This window comes from Anolis carolinensis, unplaced genomic scaffold, assembly GCF_035594765.1.
Source record: "Anolis carolinensis isolate JA03-04 unplaced genomic scaffold, rAnoCar3.1.pri scaffold_18, whole genome shotgun sequence".
Classification (NCBI taxonomy): Eukaryota; Metazoa; Chordata; class Lepidosauria; order Squamata; family Dactyloidae; genus Anolis; species Anolis carolinensis.
In genome coordinates, this window is record NW_026943828.1 from 5,260,064 (window position 1) to 5,278,756 (window position 18,693).

The window sequence follows — 18,693 nt, forward strand, 5'->3', positions numbered from 1 at the left end:
GAGGCTCCTGATGATACTGTAGCTAGGCCTATATACACGGGCAGTGGAGCAGACTCTTGTATTCTGAACATTAAAGCCGTATGGTATCTCCAGCCCTTGTGTGCCTGGGCTCTCTTTCAAAGAAGACTAACCCACACCAACACAGTTGGAGCTGACAAGCCTTACAATTTGCTCTAAATCCCTTACTCTCTGTAGCTTCTGCCTGCACCAGCCTGGAGGAAGGAGAGAGAGAGGACCAACTCGCAGGCATTTTGGGGGAAGAAGCAGGCTCCGAAGGAGGAGAGGGGGCAGGATCTCACACTGCCTTGAATGCAGCTCCCCCCACCCACAACCAAGTGGGTCACACCAGCCCCGGGGGGCAAGAGGCTAGCTCCGGCCTTCCAGCGGCCACTCCGTCTCCTCAGGCCATCTCCCCCGGCCTTTCTGCGGCAGCCCCTTCCTCCCATCCCGTTGGAGCTGACAAGCCTCACTCTTCACCGCCCACGTCCGTCCCATGTCACGCTTTGCGTGAACTCCGTTTTCTTTTGAGGCCCGTTTCTTCTTTCTTCACAAGCACCCACACAAACACACGCCCTTGATACATCAATACTACTTTATTGTATCACATGTCTGATTCAGTGTCAATTCTATGTATATAATCAGTTTAATATAGTTATATTTAGCGGAAAAGCGAACCGCTCACATAGATTTAAATACCGGGAACTTTGCCGAAGCGCTATGGATCCAATCTGAGCCCAACAGAGTTTAAAACAAGTACCTTTATTATACTGCAGTATAGACGGATGGACAAATCAAAGGTGACCGCCATGAAGAACATTTGAAATGAAGCTCAATATATCCTCATGTTCCTCATTTCTTTGGAACAGTACAGAGTGTTGCAAGCGTGCTTCCTTTATCATAAACAACATTTGTAGAAAAACATGTTGTTCACTTATGTTCCAGTAAGTAGCTTAACCACATTAACCACATCGGCCGACCACAAGATGTTCCGGAAACATAGTGGCGACATACGGACACTTGCCTCTCCTCTGGAAGAAGGCAGGTTGCATCTTTAATAGAATAAGTTGAAGCAGAGACCTTAATAATGCATAATTAAAAGCAATCAGAAATAGAATAGAAATAGAATAGAAATGCAGGCACTTTGGCCCATCAACCCTCTCAATAGAGTCAACATACACCACAGTTCACAATTGCGTTTCTAAGTATTGCAATTTGTTTTCAAATACAGAAAATCGATCAGTCACTCCTTGTAGCCCTCACCTTACTATTGGGTGCATCAATAGATGTAAACATGCTGCTGCCGCTTTGGGTGAATATCCGTTGATTTCATCACACCAGTGACGTTCTGTCGGGCTGCTTCCTTCTGCGGCCACGCTCTGACGTTCTCCACCAACCTCTTGGATCCTAACAAAACCTTTCTTACTTCTTTCCTCATAACTCTCCAAATGTTTCTTCACCTGCTGATTTGTTTTTACTAGTATATTTAATTTTTCCCAATTAATTCCTTATCTTATAGTTATGGATAACTTTTTAAACTTCAAGTCTATTTCACTGTCTCCATTCTCCACCACTTACACCAAATTCCCAGTTTCATCATCTTGAACAAAAGTTATGTTACATTTACATTTCAACCGAATGTTTGTTTATCGGGTTCTATTATATTTCCATCAGACCATAACATTAGCTGAGCAGGAGTAACACAAACACATCCCATTCCTGTATCTTGTGTGAATGTATCACATCTTCCATGTTTATAGCACACGTGGTCCTATCTGTGTGAGGTGTGGTGAGCACACATAATCTGCTGCCCGCGCTTCCCATTGTTTTATATCCATTGTGGTGTTTCCTTTATAAATCTTTATATCTGAGCACAATATCTTATTTGACATTAAAGAAGGCAAACAGAATATCCCACTGACTACTACAAGGGTTGTTGTTGTGTCACAAACGATTATCTAAATTGTGTCTTATTTTCTACTCACTGATCTCACAGACCTCACTCTTCCCTGAACACTCGGCATCCAAAGAACAGGAAACCTTTGGGTTCAGAACAAAACAAGTTGACAGTTTCAGCAGTTTTGTCCCTTATAAATCCCCCTCCTCTTTGTGGCAAAAAAAAATAAAATAAAAAAGAGAGATTAAAAGCAACATTACAAAAAAGGCAGAAATTGTATATAATGCTTCAACTACACATGAAACTAACTACTACATGAGATACAAAACTAAATCAGAAACAAACAGACCCGCGAAACAGTTACCTTCATAGACACACAACTGAACTAACAAACAGACAGGGATAAATGCCTAAAGGCCTCATTCTGTTAATTTTTATCTCTCATTATTCTACTCCATTTAGATAATATAATTACTTCCAGAATGGAACATACAGAGTTCTCTCACTACTTCGCTCTTTGCGGATTCGCTGTTTTGCAGTTTTTCAATGAACTCTAAAAGACTACTATAAATAATAAAAAAATTACAATGTACAGCCTAAGGAAGGGAGGAAGGAGAAGCCAAAGGGAGAGAAAAGGAGCCCAAGCGGCAACAAGAGGAGAAGGAGGCGATTTATCAACACATGATTTCTTGATAAAGACTTAAAATAGTGTATAACTACTAAAATAATGTAGAAATATATAGCATCCCTACTTTGCGGATTTTCACTTATTGCGGGTGGTTCTGGAACCCAAACCCGGGGATTAGTGAGGGAACACTGTATTTTTAGTTCAATCTTTCTACAATTCACCACATGTGATGAAATGTCCCAACTTTGAGCTTGCATTTCCAAAATTTCCAAGAGTTGCATTTCTACTTGTTAGAATGACACTCTGGTGTCAATTAACACCATTCTCTCCAGGCTGAATTCTATGATGTCTATGCATAATGTTATTCTGTGAAAAGCTGTGTCCATACTCCATGCATTTCTATGGTTCCCCCCCAGTGTGAGTTCTTTGATGTAAACGTAGACCTGAACTACAAGTAAAGCTCTTTCCACACTCCCGGCATGTATAGGGTTTCTCCCCAGTGTGAGTCCTTTGATGTTTACGTAGAGTTGAACTATCAGCGAAGCTCTGTCCACACTCCAGGCATTTAAAGGGTTTCTCCCCAGTGTGAGTCCTTTGATGTTTACGTAGGCTTGAACTATGAACAAAGCTCTGTCCACACTCCAGGCACATATAAGTTTTCTCCCCAGTGTGAGTCCTTTTACGTAGATATCCACTATGACTGAAGGTATGTCCACACTCCAGGCATTTATAGGGTTTCCCCCCAGTGTGAGTACTTTGATGTTGACGTAGAGCTGAACTATCAGCAAAGCTCTGTTCACACTCCAGGCAGTTATAGGGTTTCTCCCCAGTGTGTGTCCTTTGATGTTTACGTAGAGTTGAACTAGCAGAAAAGCTCTGTCCACACTCCAGGCATTTAAAGGGTTTCTCCCCACTGTGAGTCCTTTGATGTATTTGTAAGCCTCCATTCTGAGGAAATCTCTGTCCACACTCCAGGCATATATAGGGTTTCTCCCCAGTGTGAGTCCTTTGATGTGCATGGAGGGTTGAATTATGAGCAAAGCTTTTTCCACACTCCAGGCAGTTATAGGGTTTCTCCCCAGTGTGAGTCCTTTGATGTCTTTGTAAGTGTCCATTCTCAGTGAAGCTCTGTCCACACTCCAGGCAGTTATAGGGTTTCTCCCCAGTGTGAGTCCTTTGATGTCTCTTCAGCTTTCCATGCTGACTAAAGCTCTTTCCACATTCGATACATTTATATGCTTTCTCCTCCATGTCGTGTTATGTACATTTAATTGCAATATGGACACTTGACTCTTGTTTTTCCCTTTCTGGTTACTCACAGCACTGGGTTCAAATTACAGGAAAGTAGATTCCTCCTGAACATTAAGAACTTCCTGACTGTACGAGTTGTTCAGCAGTGGAACTCTCTGCCTCAAAATGTAGTGGAGGCTCCTTTGGAATCTTTTAAACAGACGCTAGATGCTCATCTGTCAGGGGTACTTTGCGCTTTTCCTGCACGGCAGAGGCCTGGACTGGGTGCCTCACGCAGTCTCTTCCGACTCTATGGTTCTACTCTATAATCCAAAGTGAATGTAGGAATTCAGCAAGATCAGACCCTTGAGAGGAATCCTTTTTCCTAGGGGACTGGTTTCCTTACTGCACTTTGGTTTCCAAATTCCTTAATATCTACTAGAAGCTGGTTCGTTTCCCATCACGGCAGGGGTGGCTCCAGAGAACTCTCATGTCCTGGTCAAGAAAGAAGAAGCAAAAGGTTAGACATGAAGCCGCATACCTCTGGCTCAAGGTAAACAAAGCGAAAAAGGAAAGAAGAAAGGAAAGGTGGAAGGAAGGGAGGAAACACAGAAGGAGAGGATAAGAGAAGGAAGGAATCACGGAAGGAAGGAACTGAACCCTTTTCCCATATTGGAGGACCACACTAATTTCATTGGGTCAAATCCAAACGTGGTTAAAGGAACACAAGGCAGGCAGAACTCCTTCCAACATTCAAGGGTGTAACATATTCTGGATCATGGGTTTCCGTGAATTACCAGCATTGTGCTAAATGCTCAAAGGAACAAGGATTTCTTTATTGATTACGTCATTATCTCTCATGCCACAGGGACTCCCGACTCTGCTTCCACAGCATCTCAAAGGGTCACTCCGGCCACATTTCCCAAATGAATCTTCCAAACTAACAAGGACCTGCATTCCTAACTGGCTAATTCAAAGCCACGTTGAGATTGACAAGGAGGAGGAGCCGGGTGCTTCTCCCTCAGCGCATCTGCCAGTGGTGAAGCATGAGCTTGCCCTCCCTCAATTGCAGCCTTGTTTCCTCAAGGAAGCTTCTGGCCCTCCCACCCCTGTGATCCCAGCCCAAAGGAGTAGGAGGAGGAGGAGAAGAGAGAGGAGGGAGTAGGGCAGCCTGAGAGGGAGGGAAGGAAGGAAGGAGAGAAAAGGGGTTTCCATGCGGAAAGACCTTTGAACCCTCTCCTGCCCAGCCCACATTCCTGGGACTTGCACCCACCCTGCCCACTTTTTGTAAAGACCTAAAATCTTGTTTGTTCCAATGTGCCTTTGATTGATTCAGTTCACTAAATGACTGGATCTCTCTAGCCATAACTTAATTCTCGGCCCTTGCACTTTACTATTGTCCCTGCCCTGGATTTGTACTGTACTAATCTGATTGGCCCTTCCAGCCTTAACTTATCATCTGCTTTGCCATCAGCCCTGCCCTCTTAGCTGTATTGCACAGGCCTTTCCCTTGCCCCAGCTCGGAGTTTCAGGGCCAGAAAAGTAGATGGAGGAGGCAACAGAATGGTTTGCCCCAAGGCAGCATTCTTGCACCGACATTATTTAACATCTTCAGGAACAATCAGCCACTACCACCACTCACAAAGAGTTTTATATATGCTGATGACCTGGGCCTAACAACACAAGCGAAAGATTTTGAAACAGTTGAAAGCCAACTCACTACTGCCTTGAAAGATCTCTCCAGCTACTAAAAAGAGAACCACCTGAAGCCTAATCCTGCCAAGACACAAGTGTGTGCTTTCCACCTACGTAACCGTGAAGCCAACAGGAGACTGAAAGTTACTTGGGAAGGCCAAGAACTCAGACACTGTTTCCATCCTAAATACCTTGGTGTCACCTTAGATCGAACACTAACATATAGGAAACACTGCATGAACACCAAGCACAAAGTAGCTGCACGCAACAACATCCTGCGGAAACTTACTGACAGTGCATGGGGAGCAGACCCACAATTAATAAGAACATCAGCCCTGGCCTTGTCTTTCTCAACTGCTGAGTACGCCTGTCCTGTCTGGCACAAGTCTGGCCATGCGAAGCAGGTGGACATAGCACTGAACGAAACATGCAGAATCATCACAGGAGGCCTTAAACCTACACCTGATGATAAACTCTACAAGTTAGCTGGCATTGCCCCTCCTGACGTGCGACGGGAAGTTGCTGCTAATGGTGAGAGAAATAAGGTCGAACATTGTGAAAGCCACCCTCTGCATGACTATCAGCCTCCTCCCAGTAGACGCAAGTCAAGGAAGGGCTTCATGAGAACCACCACTCCTCTCGATGTTCCTCCAGCAACAGCAAGGGTGTCCCTCTGGGCAGCTAACCCAGGCAATCCCAACTGGATGGCCCCCCACGAGGGTCTTCCTTCCTCCAGGGCCAAACCAAGAATGGGCATCTTGGAAGTCCCTGAACAGACTCAGAAGCGGAGTGGGCAGATCAAAAGACAACCTGGCAAGGTGGTACTACCTGGAGGAATCCTCCCCCTTGTGTGACTGTGGAGCAGAACAAACAACTCCGCATACGTATGCTTGCCCACAATGCCCTGCCTCATGTATGGAGAAGAAGTTGTTTAAAGCTATCGACAATGCAGTCGCTGTTGCTCGCTTTTGGTCTAAAACTATCTGTTAGTGATTCCGTTATTTTATCACTTTTGGACTTGTTTGATGTGCACGAAATAAATAAACATCTGCTGGGAAGTAGCAGCCAATAATGAAAGGACCAAGGCAGTGACATCTCTGGCCCATCCTCTGTTCAGATATCAGTCAACAACAACAACAACAACTCTTTATTGATTAGTCAATTTTGACCATATCAAAACATGTGAAACATACAAAATGTACACACTTACCCATACATGCAGTAAAACCATGTAAAAAAAAAGCATCCGGGCCTACTAGCCTACCAACCCACTCCTAGGTAGTTGTGCAAATACAGAATAAAAAGATTAAAATTAAAATTAAGGTAAGCTTTAAGCGGGAGCAAGGGTAAGTAAAACTAGTGGCTTGTCCATAGTAAATTCTAAATTTGGATTTTGTTATTGGCAATAATATCACAGCTGTCTGATTCCATCTTCTCACGGATGGCCAGCGCTTTTTGTGTAAAAAGGGTCAGTTTTAAAATAGAGTTTTTATCTGAACCCTGTAGAAGGATGTGCAGTTTCTCCTTATTCTCTAAATGAGTATGGTTCTCCAGCAGAGGCTCTAAATCAGGGGTCCTCAAACTTTTAAAGCAAAGGGCCGGTCTACAATCCTTCAGACTATGGAGGGGCCGAATTATCATTTGAAAAAAAATACGAACAAATTCCTATGCACACTGCACATGTCTTATTTGTAGTGCAAAACAACAACAACAATGAAAGAACAATACAATATTTAAAAATGAAAACAATCTTAACCAACATAAACCGATCAGGATTTCAATGGAAAGTGTGGGCCTGCTACTGGCCAATGAGATAGTCAAGTTAATTAGGATTGTTGTTGTTGTTGTTGTTGTTGTTGTTGTTGTTGTTGTTGTTGTTGTGTGCCTTCAAGTCATTTCAGAATTTGGGTGAGCCTAAGTCTAAAATTAATTATTTACTTACTACATTTATTTACTACATTTATATCCCACCCTTCTTACCCTGAAGGGGATTCAGAGCAGCTGTATGTACATACAATATATTATATTATTAGCATAGCACAATATTAGCATTATACATTACTATATTGAACTATACCACTATACTGTAATACTATATGTAATATATAACATATAATTAATATTATTATATGGTATTATTATTAGTATTATATTGTATAACATTATAATATTTTAATCAATATTATATGTATATGAAATATATTATATTATTAAAACTGATATAAAAATCTATATATATAAAAGAGTGATGGCATCAGGGCAGTGGACAAAACAACAAAACTACAGGCCCCCCAACCTCGAAATTTGACAATACAACCCATCATCCACGCCTCTAGGTTGATACAACAAAAAGAAAAGAAAAATAAAGTCCTAATTAGAGGGAGAGCAATAATTGTTTTTATCCAATTGCTGCCAGTTTAGAGGGCTAATCTCTGCCCACTTGGTTGCCTAGCAACCAGCCAAGGGACAGCCAGGTTTCAGTTAGGGGACAGGCAAATTTAGGCCTCACTTAGGCTTCTTCCACAGATTATCTAATTTGCACTGGATTATATGGCAGTGTAGACTCAAGGCCCTTCCACACAGCTATATAACCCATTTATAATCTTATATTATCTGCTTTGCACTGGATTATCTTGACTCCACACTGCCATATAATCCACTTCAGTGTGCATTTTATACAACTGTGAAGAAGGGGCCTCATATAATCCAGTTCTAAGCAGATAATATAAGATGATCAATATACAGTAGACTCTCACTTATCCAACATAATCAGGCCGGCAGGATAAGTAAATATATTGGATAATAAGAAGGGATTCAGGAAAAGCTGATTAAACATCAAATTAGGTAATCGTTATACAAATTAAGCATCAAAACATCATATTATACAACAAATTTGACAGAAAAGGTAGTTCCATGCGCAGTAATGCTATGTAGTAATTACAGTAGAGTCTCACTTATCCAACACTCGCTTATCCAACGTTCTGGATTATCCAACGCATTTTTGTAGTCAATGTTTTCAATATATCATGATATATTGCTAAATTCATAAATACAGTAATTACTACATAGCATTACTGCGTATTGAACTACTTTTTCTGCCAAATTTGTTGTCTAACATGATGTTTTGGTGTTTCATTTGTAAAATCATAACCTAATTTGATATTTAATAGGCTTTTCCTTAATGCCTCCTTATTATCCAACATATTCGGTTATCCAACATTTTGCCAGCCCACTTATGTTGGATAAGTGAGACTCTACTGTACTGTATTTACAAATTTACCAGTAAAATATCACAATGAATTTGAAACATTGACTACAAAAACATTGATTATGAAAAGGCAGACTGTGTTGGATAATCCAGAACATTGTATAATCGAATGTTGGATAAGTGAGATTCTACTTTGATATGAAATAATTTCTAGGATAGAATAATGCAGAACAATATAATCTCTAAAACCAGGACAGTAATAAAGAAATAAAGAAATAAAGAAAGTAAATAAAGCAAGGAAATTGGAAATTCCACAAAGGAAACAATCAGGGCCAGCTAACACCTCCCAAGAAAGGATTCTTCCAGAAAGGAAGCTGAGAAGGCAGTGAAGCACTATGTATTACCAAAGTCATTATTATTACTATCATTACTATCCTTACTATTATTATTATTATTATTATTATTATTATTATTATTATTATTGTGTTACGGTCAACCGTGAAAATGAATACAATCTGGCTCCAAGTATTCAAAAACACTAAAATCAGAATATATAAAAATTAATGTGGTATAATAAAACAGAACAATACAATCTCTAAAATCAGAACACTAAATAAAGAACAACACTCTGAAAATAGGGGAATTCCACACAGAAAACAATCAGGGCCAGCTAACACCTCCCAACAAAGGATTCCCATCATCAAAGTCTGGCCAATCCTCTGTTTTCTCAGGGCCACAGACAGTAGAAGCATATAAAATATCGCAAACAACACCACTCTGAAAACAAGGTAATTCCAGACAGGAAACAATCAGGGCCAGCTAACACCTCCCAACAAAAAAATCACTCAGGGAGGAAACAGCTAGGCTTTAAATCTGCAAGGCCATTACATCCTAATCATTTTTCCTAATTGCAGCATTCATACTTGCCTCCAACAGACAAAAAAAAACCAATCAGAAATATTGTATATTCACAACCTTTAGGAAATAATGTCCCCTGATGGCACAGCATGTTAAAGCGCTGAGCTGCTGAACTTCTGGACCGAAAGGCCGCAGGTTTGAATTGGGGGAACTGACAGAGCCCCCACTGTTAGCCCCAGCTTCTGCCAACCCAGAAGTTCAAAAACATGTAAATGTGAGTGCATCAATAGGTACTGCTCCGGTGGGAAGGTAACGCCGCTCCATGTAGTCATCCCACATGACCTTGGAGGAGTCTACGGACAATGCCGGCTCTTCGGCTTAGAAATGGAGATGAGCACCAACCCCCAGAATCAGACATGACTGGACTTAACGTCAGGGGAAAACGTTTACCCTTTACCTTAACTACCACCAATTCCTCAATACTTTATTTCCCATACCACCATTCTTCGCCACAGCAACGCGTGGCCGGGCACAGCTAGTATATTATAAAACTGAGGGCGGGGGCCAGGTAAATGACCTTGGAGGGCCGCATTCGGCCCCCGGGCCTTAGTTTGGGGACCCCTGCTCTAAATAGAAAGATCGAATCCTGTTGTAATAGGAGCATTTTAAGAAAAAGTGTTCTGAGTCCTCCACTTCTGCACCTGCCAGATATCAGTCAGTATGCCTTAAATGAAGAAATAGCTTCCTAAGATCTACAGAGATACTCGCAGGAACACCTCAGCAAGCAAGAGTCCAAAAGTGGCAGGCTAAAACCATGGCTGATACCGAATGGGAGACTCCCCCTGGGCACACACAAGACGGAGAGACTCAGAAGGCACTGAACAGACTGCGCTCTGGCACCATGAGACGCAGAGCCAACCTTCAGAAATGGGGCCTCATAGTGGAGTCCATGACATGCGAATGTGGAGGAGAGAAAACCACCGGCCACGGACTCCAATGCGGCCTGAGCCCCACCACATGCACAAGGGAGGGCCTTCTCACAGCCACTCCAGAGGCACTCACTCCCAGGGGCCAGGTTCTGGTCAAAGGACATTTAGTAGAAGGCCAAGGTTTTGTTTACTTTGTGTTTTTAAATACATGACCACTTGTACCCTCGGTTCGCTTCTGACACGATAAATACAGAAATATTGGGAGGGGAGGGGTGGCCTGTAGCCCCGAAGGAAAAAAAGAAAGAAAGACGGCAGGACCAGGGCCCCAAAGGACCTCCACAGACCAGAGAGCCAATTGGCCAGAATTAAGGAGAGGTGTCAACAGGGAGGATGGCTGAGGCCTGCCTTGGGAGCCCTCCATTACGCCCAGCCCCTCCCCCCCAAAGAGAGAGAGAGAGAGAGAGAGAGAGAGAGAGAGAGAGATCTATACAGGTACTAAAAGGGGGAAATGTGTGAGTGTATATGTAGCTGAGGTATCCACTTACACAGACAGCCTCCCTCCGGCCTCCAGAAAGAGCTCTAGTTCCCACTGAGCAGGAGACACCCCGGCCCTCCCCCACTGACACGCAGGTTACAGCGAGTGCCACGAACACGCAGCCCAGACCCTGCCCGTGTCCCCCACAGACACCATCCTGCCCCCCACCCAAGGGAAGGAAGGCTTTCGTGTGGGGACCATTTCACCCTAGATGTTCTGTTTCTCCTCCAGAATGGACATCCCAGGGTTCCTTACTTTGCATGACCCCGCCCACTGCCTCTCCCTCAACCCTTTCCTATGGCACAAACAGAGGAACAAGATGTTTGGGGAGAATTTACACCATAATTTATAGGAGTTGTACTTGACCATCACCCAGACAGCACTGCCAACTCAACTAATGATGGATCTGGACCACACTTGCCACGGATGATGGGATTTGCGGTACCTTCACTGATACCGTGACCCCCACCAACAACCGACTTCAACTAAACTTGCCACAAAGAAGCCCCTTGACCAACTGAAGATACTGCAGGGGTCAGTGGGAATGGGCCTTGGTTTTGGGAGTTATAGTTCACCTGCAGCCAGAAAGCAGTGAACCCAGCTGAGGTCAGATCTGGACCACACTTGGCAGACAGGCCCTGAACGGCAAACTCGATTTCACTTGCTACTTGCAACATGTATTTAAGGACTACGAGGATTATGAGCAATTGTTCGTTATAGAATATCCTGCAGCAAAGCCAGTGATTGCCTAATGAAATGTAAGTCAAGAGAACATTACTGTGATTATTGTGTATAAGGTTATGCATTGATTTAATGTTACTACAGTAGCATATCTATTTTATGTATGTTGTTGTTCTTTTTTACACATGGAAGTATAGTGCCAGAAACTTATCCCATACTGGAACACTAAGTTATATTTAAAGGCACTGAGAAGAATCAATCACCTGAAGAAGGTGTTCCAAACACCGAAACAAGGAATACACCTGGGATACCTTGTTGTGCCCTGGTCACCGTGCAGAACACCACCACAAACTCGGATGTGACACCACCACAATCTCTGACACCACTACAAACTCAGATGCCACAGATGGTCCTTCAGGATATGTAGAAGTGACTTTTAAATCATCATATATTGGACTATTCTCCAAGCTAGGTAGAGATCAGAATATCCCCTATACGAAGAGAACCTGTGGGTGTCGTGAGGGAGATGCAGAAGTGGAGGACTCTGAACATTTTTTCTTAAAATGCCCCTACTACACCAGGATTCGATCTCTCTATTTAGACCCTCTGCTGGAGAATCAGACTCACTCAGAGAATAAGGAGGAATTGTACATCCTTCTACAGGGTTCAGATAAAAACCCCACTTGAAAACTGACCCCTTTTACGCAAAAAGCGCTGGCCATTCGTGAGAAGATGGCAGCTGAGAGCTGATACATTATTGCCATTAACAAAATCCAAACTTAAAATTTTCTATGGACAAGACACTTGTTTTACTTACCCCTGTCCTCGTTCAAACCTTACCTTAGGAAATTACTAATTTTAACCTTTTTACTCTGTATTTGTCTAGGAGCGGGTTATTAGGCCGCAGGTCGGGATGTTTTGTATCTTTACATGGTTTTATTGTATGTAAGTGTGTACGAATTGTATGTTTTTCATGTTTTGATATGGTCAAAAGTGACTAATCAATAAAGAATTGTATTATTGGACTACAGTAGAGTCTCACTTATCCAAGCTAAACGGGCCAGCAGAAGCTTGGATAAGTGAATATCTTGGATAATAAGGAGGGATTAAGGAAAAGCCTATTAAACATCAAATTAGGTTATGATTTTACAAATTAAGCACCAAAACATCATGTTATACAACCAATTTGACAGAAAAAGTAGTTCAATACGCAGTAATGTTATGTTGTAATTACTGTATTTATGAATTTAGCACCAAAATATCACGATATATTGAAAACATTGACTACAAAAATGGCTTGGATAATCCAGAGGCTTGGATAAGCAAGGCTTGGATAAATGAGACTCTACTGTATTGTGTTTATTTTGAGGAGATTGAAGTCTCCCATTTAAAACCTATATGAATACGGACATTTATTCAGGATAGAGACAAGTTGTACCTTTATATTGTGCATATCTTCTTCCTCTATCTATCTATCTATCTATCTATCTATCTATCTATCTATCTATCTATCTATCTATCTATCTATCTATACAGATAATAAAATTGAAAATCTGTTTGTGTGTATGTGGCACAAGTGTCTGCTCACAAAGACAGCCTCCCTCCGGCCTCCACAAACAGATTATAGTTCCCAATGCAGTGGAGCCACCACGTCACTTCCTCACCTGACTTTACGGGTTATAGCGAGTGCCATGAACATGCAGCGAAAACCCTGCCCGTGTGTCACGACCCAGGCTGCAGAGCACCAATAACCATACACAGAGGCCAGAATCTATCTAATATCTTTATTAAGGAAATATATAAAGTTAATAAAAACAAGTATAGGAAATAGTCCAGAAGTAGACCTTTCAGGAAAGGTCAAAATTAGTCCAAAAAAGCAATGTCCAATATGAAATATTAAGGTCCAAAGTTGTAATCCAATAACCGAAACACTCACTTGCCAAGCAAGTGAGGGGAGATGACAAGGTCCTTTAGTCCATGAACTTGAGCAAGGCTAGGAAATAACTTGATTCTTGGCACACAAAGCTTGATTCAAGGCAACAAGGAAACGAGGAGCACGAACAAGATCCGTGGTAATTACTTGGCGAGGTCCGGAAAACAAGGCAAGATCCGGGGAGAAAACAAGGCTGAGAACGAAGGCTTGGAACAGGAACAAGGCTTGAAAGCAGGAGTAGCTGTCCACACACGCTGCTCCGGTAGCTGACGAATTGACTCCGCAAGATTCCTTCGGGAGCAAGGAACCTAAATAGGCCTCGTTTTCCCACCAGAGAACACTTCTCTGGGGAATCAGAAACGAAAGTCAATCTCTGTGTCCAGATGTATGACTCCCTAAAATTTCTCATGGCAGCAGGCTTAATCATCTGAATGCTTTGCTGCAATTCTCAAACTCCTGCGATTAGCTTGTTGCACTCCTTTTTGCTGGAGATAATAATTACGGCGCGAAAAAGGGGGAGAACTCGACTCAGGGCTTGTTTGGCAGATTTCTGGAAGACAAGCCTCCTGCAGGTGCAAAGGCTCAATTTCTGGCTGGGATAGTTCCTTTTCTGGCTGAAATGGTGGAAAACCCAAGTTTTCCTCTTCATCATTCACAACAGCACTAGGAACGGGACTACATGGCCCATGAGTCATCACACTATCCCCCTCCTCAAGCCCCCTCTCAAACTGGGACTCTCTCCCCGAGGCGCGAGGCCGCGGCTTGGCGGGATAGGTCAGATGGAAGCGGCGGGTTAAATCGGGGGCATGGACTGTGGAAGCGTCTTCCCAAGAACGTTCCTCGGGGCCAAAACCCACCCAGTCAATGAGATATTGTAGGCGGCGGCGGTGAAAGCGAGAATCCAAAATGTCCTGAACCTCGAATTCCTCCTCCCCATCCACCAAAACAGGAGTGGGGGCCGGCCGGTCTGCATCAGGGCGCACACCTTCCGCCGGAAGGAGCAGAGAGCGATGAAACACTGGATGAATGCGCATAGAGCGCGGAAGTTGGAGTTTGAAAGTCACGGGGTTAAGTTGCGCCACCACTGGGTAGGGCCCAATGAAACGGGCATCTAATTTCCGGCAAGGGCGATGGGAGGGCAAAAAGCGAGTGGACAGAAGAACCCGGTCTCCTACCTTGATTTCGGGGCCCGGCTGGCGATGTTTGTCAGCGTGGCGTTTATAGTCCTCCTTGGCTTGGTCCAGTTGCTGGAGCAAAAGTTGTTGCACCGCTGTGAGTTCCTGCAGCCAGTCCTCTGCTGCGGGAACTTCTGAGGTTTCAATGACAGGAGGAAAGAAACGTGGATGGAAGCCGTAGTTTGCAAAGAACGGGGTTTCTTTAGTTGAAGCCTGGACCCCATTGTTGTAGGCAAACTCTGACAGCGGTAACAGGGAAACCCAATTGTCCTGCTGGTAGTTCACATAACAGCGAAGGTATTGTTCCAAAGTGGCATTGGTGCGCTCAGTTTGCCCATCCGTTTGGGAATGGTGAGCCGAAGATAAGCGGGAGTCTATGCCCAATAGTTTTTGTAGTGCTTTCCAGAACCGAGAGGTGAATTGGGACCCACGGTCTGTGACCAAACTCTTGGGCAATCCATGTAATCTGAAAACATGTTGAAGGAATAGATCTGCAGTCTCTTTGGCCGTGGGAAGGCCATCACAGGGAATGAAATGGGCTAACTTGGTAAAAAGGTCCACCACCACTAGGATCGTGGTGAATCCGCAGGAAGGTGGTAGATCAGTGATAAAATCCGCAGAGATTATTTCCCATGGGTGGGATGGGGTAGGTAGGGGATGCAGAAGCCCTGAGGGTCTTTCCCTTCTTGTCTTGGAGCGCTGGCATACTGGGCAGGTGTTGACATATTTCTCCACATCCTTGCGGATCTTGGGCCACCAGAAGTCTCTTAGGATCAAATGCATGGTTTTGAATAGTCCGAAATGCCCTGCTGGCTTGCAGTCATGACACAGACGAAGTGCTTTTTCCCTGCCCGGTCCTGGGGGGATGTAAACATGATTTCTATAGCAAAGTAGCCCATCCTTGAGCGAAAAGGGAAAACGTAGCCCTTGGCGAAGTTGGTCTTGTGCCCAAGCATCTGCTTGCTGACTAGCCCTGATTTCCTGAGCACAAAGGGGCCCTGGAGTAGAGGGAGTTGATTCAATGGGAGTGGATTTGGTGTTTCCCACTGTGAGCGTGGCAAAGTTCTCGGGTTGTAGCAGCTGGGACTCAAAGGTCTCCTTGCGCCCTGCAGCGTATTCCGGTTTCCGTGACAGGGCATCTGCTTGCTTGGTCTGGGCTGGGGTTACATAATGAATTTGGAAGTTAAAACGTTCAAAGAATAAAGCCCAGCGTTGTTGCCTCTGATTTAGCTTGCGGGCAGTTCTTAGATGCTCTAGATTCCGATGATCAGTATGGACTTCAATGGGATATTTGGCCCCTTCTAACCAATGTCTCCAAGTTTCAAAGGCTGCCTTTATGGCCAAAAGTTCTTTTTCCCAAATAGTGTAATTTCTCTCTGGTGCAGTCAATTGACGGGAATAAAAGGCACAAGGATGGAGATGATCTCCCACTGGTTGTAGGAGTACAGCCCCAATCGCCACATCGGAGGCGTCCGCCTGCACGACAAAAGGGGTTTCAGGATCTGGATGCTGAAGGATTGGCTGGGACGTGAATAATTTCTTTAGTTGATGGAAACCTTTCTCTGCTTGATCTGTCCAGCGGAAAGGCTGTTTCCCACGGATGCAGCTGGTGATTGCGTCAGACCAGCGGGCAAAGTCTGGAATGAACTTGCGGTAGTAGTTGGTTCTCGCAGAAGCAGAGGAAGCAGGAGGACATTTTTGCTCCCTGGCTTCAGGTAGGATTTGGCTAAGATTTGGCTAAGATTTTAAACTGAGTTTGGGCTTGGCTCCTGTGGTCAAAGTCTAACTGTTGTGTGACTGTTGTGTTGAAAGAGAGCCAGGTACTTAAGTTGATTGACAGCAGGCATTGTCCCCTGTTAATTGAGTTTCTGGGAAAGCTTTATTTGCCAGTGTGAGTTTCTGCCAGAGCCTGATCCCAGAAGGGCAGTTGGTTCTCGCAGAAGCAGAGGAAGCAGGAGGACATTTTTGCTCCCTGGCTTCAGGTAGGATTTGGCTAAGATTTGGCTAAGATTTTAAACTGAGTTTGGGCTTGGCTCCTGTGGTCAAAGTCTAACTGTTGTGTGACTGTTGTGTTGAAAGAGAGCCAGGTACTTAAGTTGATTGACAGCAGGCATTGTCCCCTGTTAATTGAGTTTCTGGGAAAGCTTTATTTGCACCTTTACTAACTATCCTTTGCAGTACATACAGGAAACAAAGCAACATAAACAAATACACAAAGACGTGGTTTGTTGCAGTCTGCACATAAAGTGCGTGCATATTACTTAACTGTACAAAGATCCCACTTGGCCACCACGCTCACCAAGAGATGCAACAAAAGCAAAACATTCCCATCACATGCACCAGCTGTCGCATGTTCCGCTTTTTCACACAAAAACTAGACAACTACATCTGCTCCAAATGCAAACAGATGACTCTGATGGAGCAGAGGATCCAACAGCTCGAGCACCGTATTAAGACCCTTAAGGACATTCAGGCACTCGAGCTCTTCTTGGACACTGCACAACACGCTGCTGTAGATCAGCAGCCTGCATCACACCAACACCACCAAGACCATGATCAGGAACCTTATGGGGAGATCAACTCAAAGGTAGACAACCCTCAGGCTTGGAAGGAGGTCACCCATAGAAGGAGACGCAGGACCAGGCAGCCTCCACAGAACTCCTCTGCTCAGCTGCATTTACACAACAGATTTGAAATTCTTACATCATTAACATACAATCAGGAAACACATCTTGTGGAGGACCACAGTTTCTTAGATACCACTCAGTGGACCATCCTGGATCAATGCGCAGGGGATAGCCCTGACAGGGACAGTGCATCACCACAGTCACACTTATGTAATCATGCAAATGCTCCATCCCCAATCATAGACCAGGAGCAACAGGAACATCCTTGGGAGAGTAATGGGCTCTCGGATGTATCTCAATGGATTGTCATTGATGAATGCACTGGGGATGTTGAGGAGGAGGACAACACTTTACACCTACATGATTCACTTCAACAGGAACACTCTTCAGGGGACATACACACTGTCTTGCACAAAAGGGACCCTGTCAATCCTCAAAGGAAACAGGTCTTGGTAGTAGGTGACTCCCTCCTTAGAGGAACGGAAGCCATCATTTCCAGACCGGATGGGATGGCTCGAGAAACATGCTGCCTCCCGGGGGCAAAAATACACCATATCACTCAGAGGCTCAGCAGGCTCCTAAAGCCCCATCACCCTCCCCACCTTATGTTGATTCATGTAGGTACCAATGACACCGCTAGGCATACTTTTCAAAAGATCACAAATGATTTTCGAGCTCTGGGAACAAAGCTAAAACTGTATAATGTACATGTGATCTTTTCATCCCTCCTCCCCGTTGTAGGACATGGCTCTACAAGGGCCGGAAAAATAGTACAGGTCAATAACTGGCTCAGAAAATGGTGTCAAGAGGAGCATTTTGGCTTCCTTGACCATGGTCTACTCTTCCAAGAGGATGGACTACTGGCAAGCGATGGGGTGCATCTCACACAAGTAGGAAAACATCTTTTTGCACACAGACTCACAAACCTCATCAGGCACACTTTAAACTAAATCCACTGGGGGAGGGGAACAACAGCCTGGCGAACACTATATTACCCACGACCACAGGGAACCGCCGTAAGGCTAAACGGAGGGCTGCACAAACACAGCAAGGACCAAGTACAGAGAGCACAATAATCCCAAATAAACAGTTCGAGGGGAGGTCACAGGGGCTTACATGTCTTTACACTAATGCTCAGAGCATGGGAAATAAGCAAGACGAACTCCAACTCCTAGCACAGCACCACACATACGATGTCATAGGCATCACTGAAACCTGGGGGGATGACTCCCATCACTGGAATTTAACCATTGAGGGCTATAACCTCTTTCACATAAATAGAACAAAGGGGAGAGGAGGG

The 18,693-nt window shown here is 44.1% G+C and overlaps 2 protein-coding genes across 4 annotated transcripts in view; one reads left to right on the top strand and one right to left on the bottom strand.

Moving 5' to 3' along the window:
* The window catches only part of LOC134294681 (loricrin-like), a 676,447-nt gene that overhangs the window by 27,030 nt on the left and 630,724 nt on the right, over positions 1-18,693 (top strand). The gene's annotated exons all lie outside the window — the stretch shown is intronic.
* Positions 741-18,693, bottom strand: part of LOC134294692 (zinc finger protein 782-like) — a 121,174-nt gene continuing 103,221 nt past the window's right edge. For all 3 annotated transcript variants that reach the window (XM_062966290.1, XM_062966291.1, XM_062966289.1), the window contains exon 2: positions 741-4,247. In XM_062966290.1, coding sequence (XP_062822360.1) covers positions 2,922-3,773 — 852 coding nt within the window. In that variant the 5' untranslated portion in view covers positions 3,774-4,247 and the 3' untranslated portion in view covers positions 741-2,921. The remainder of the gene's footprint in view (positions 4,248-18,693) is intronic.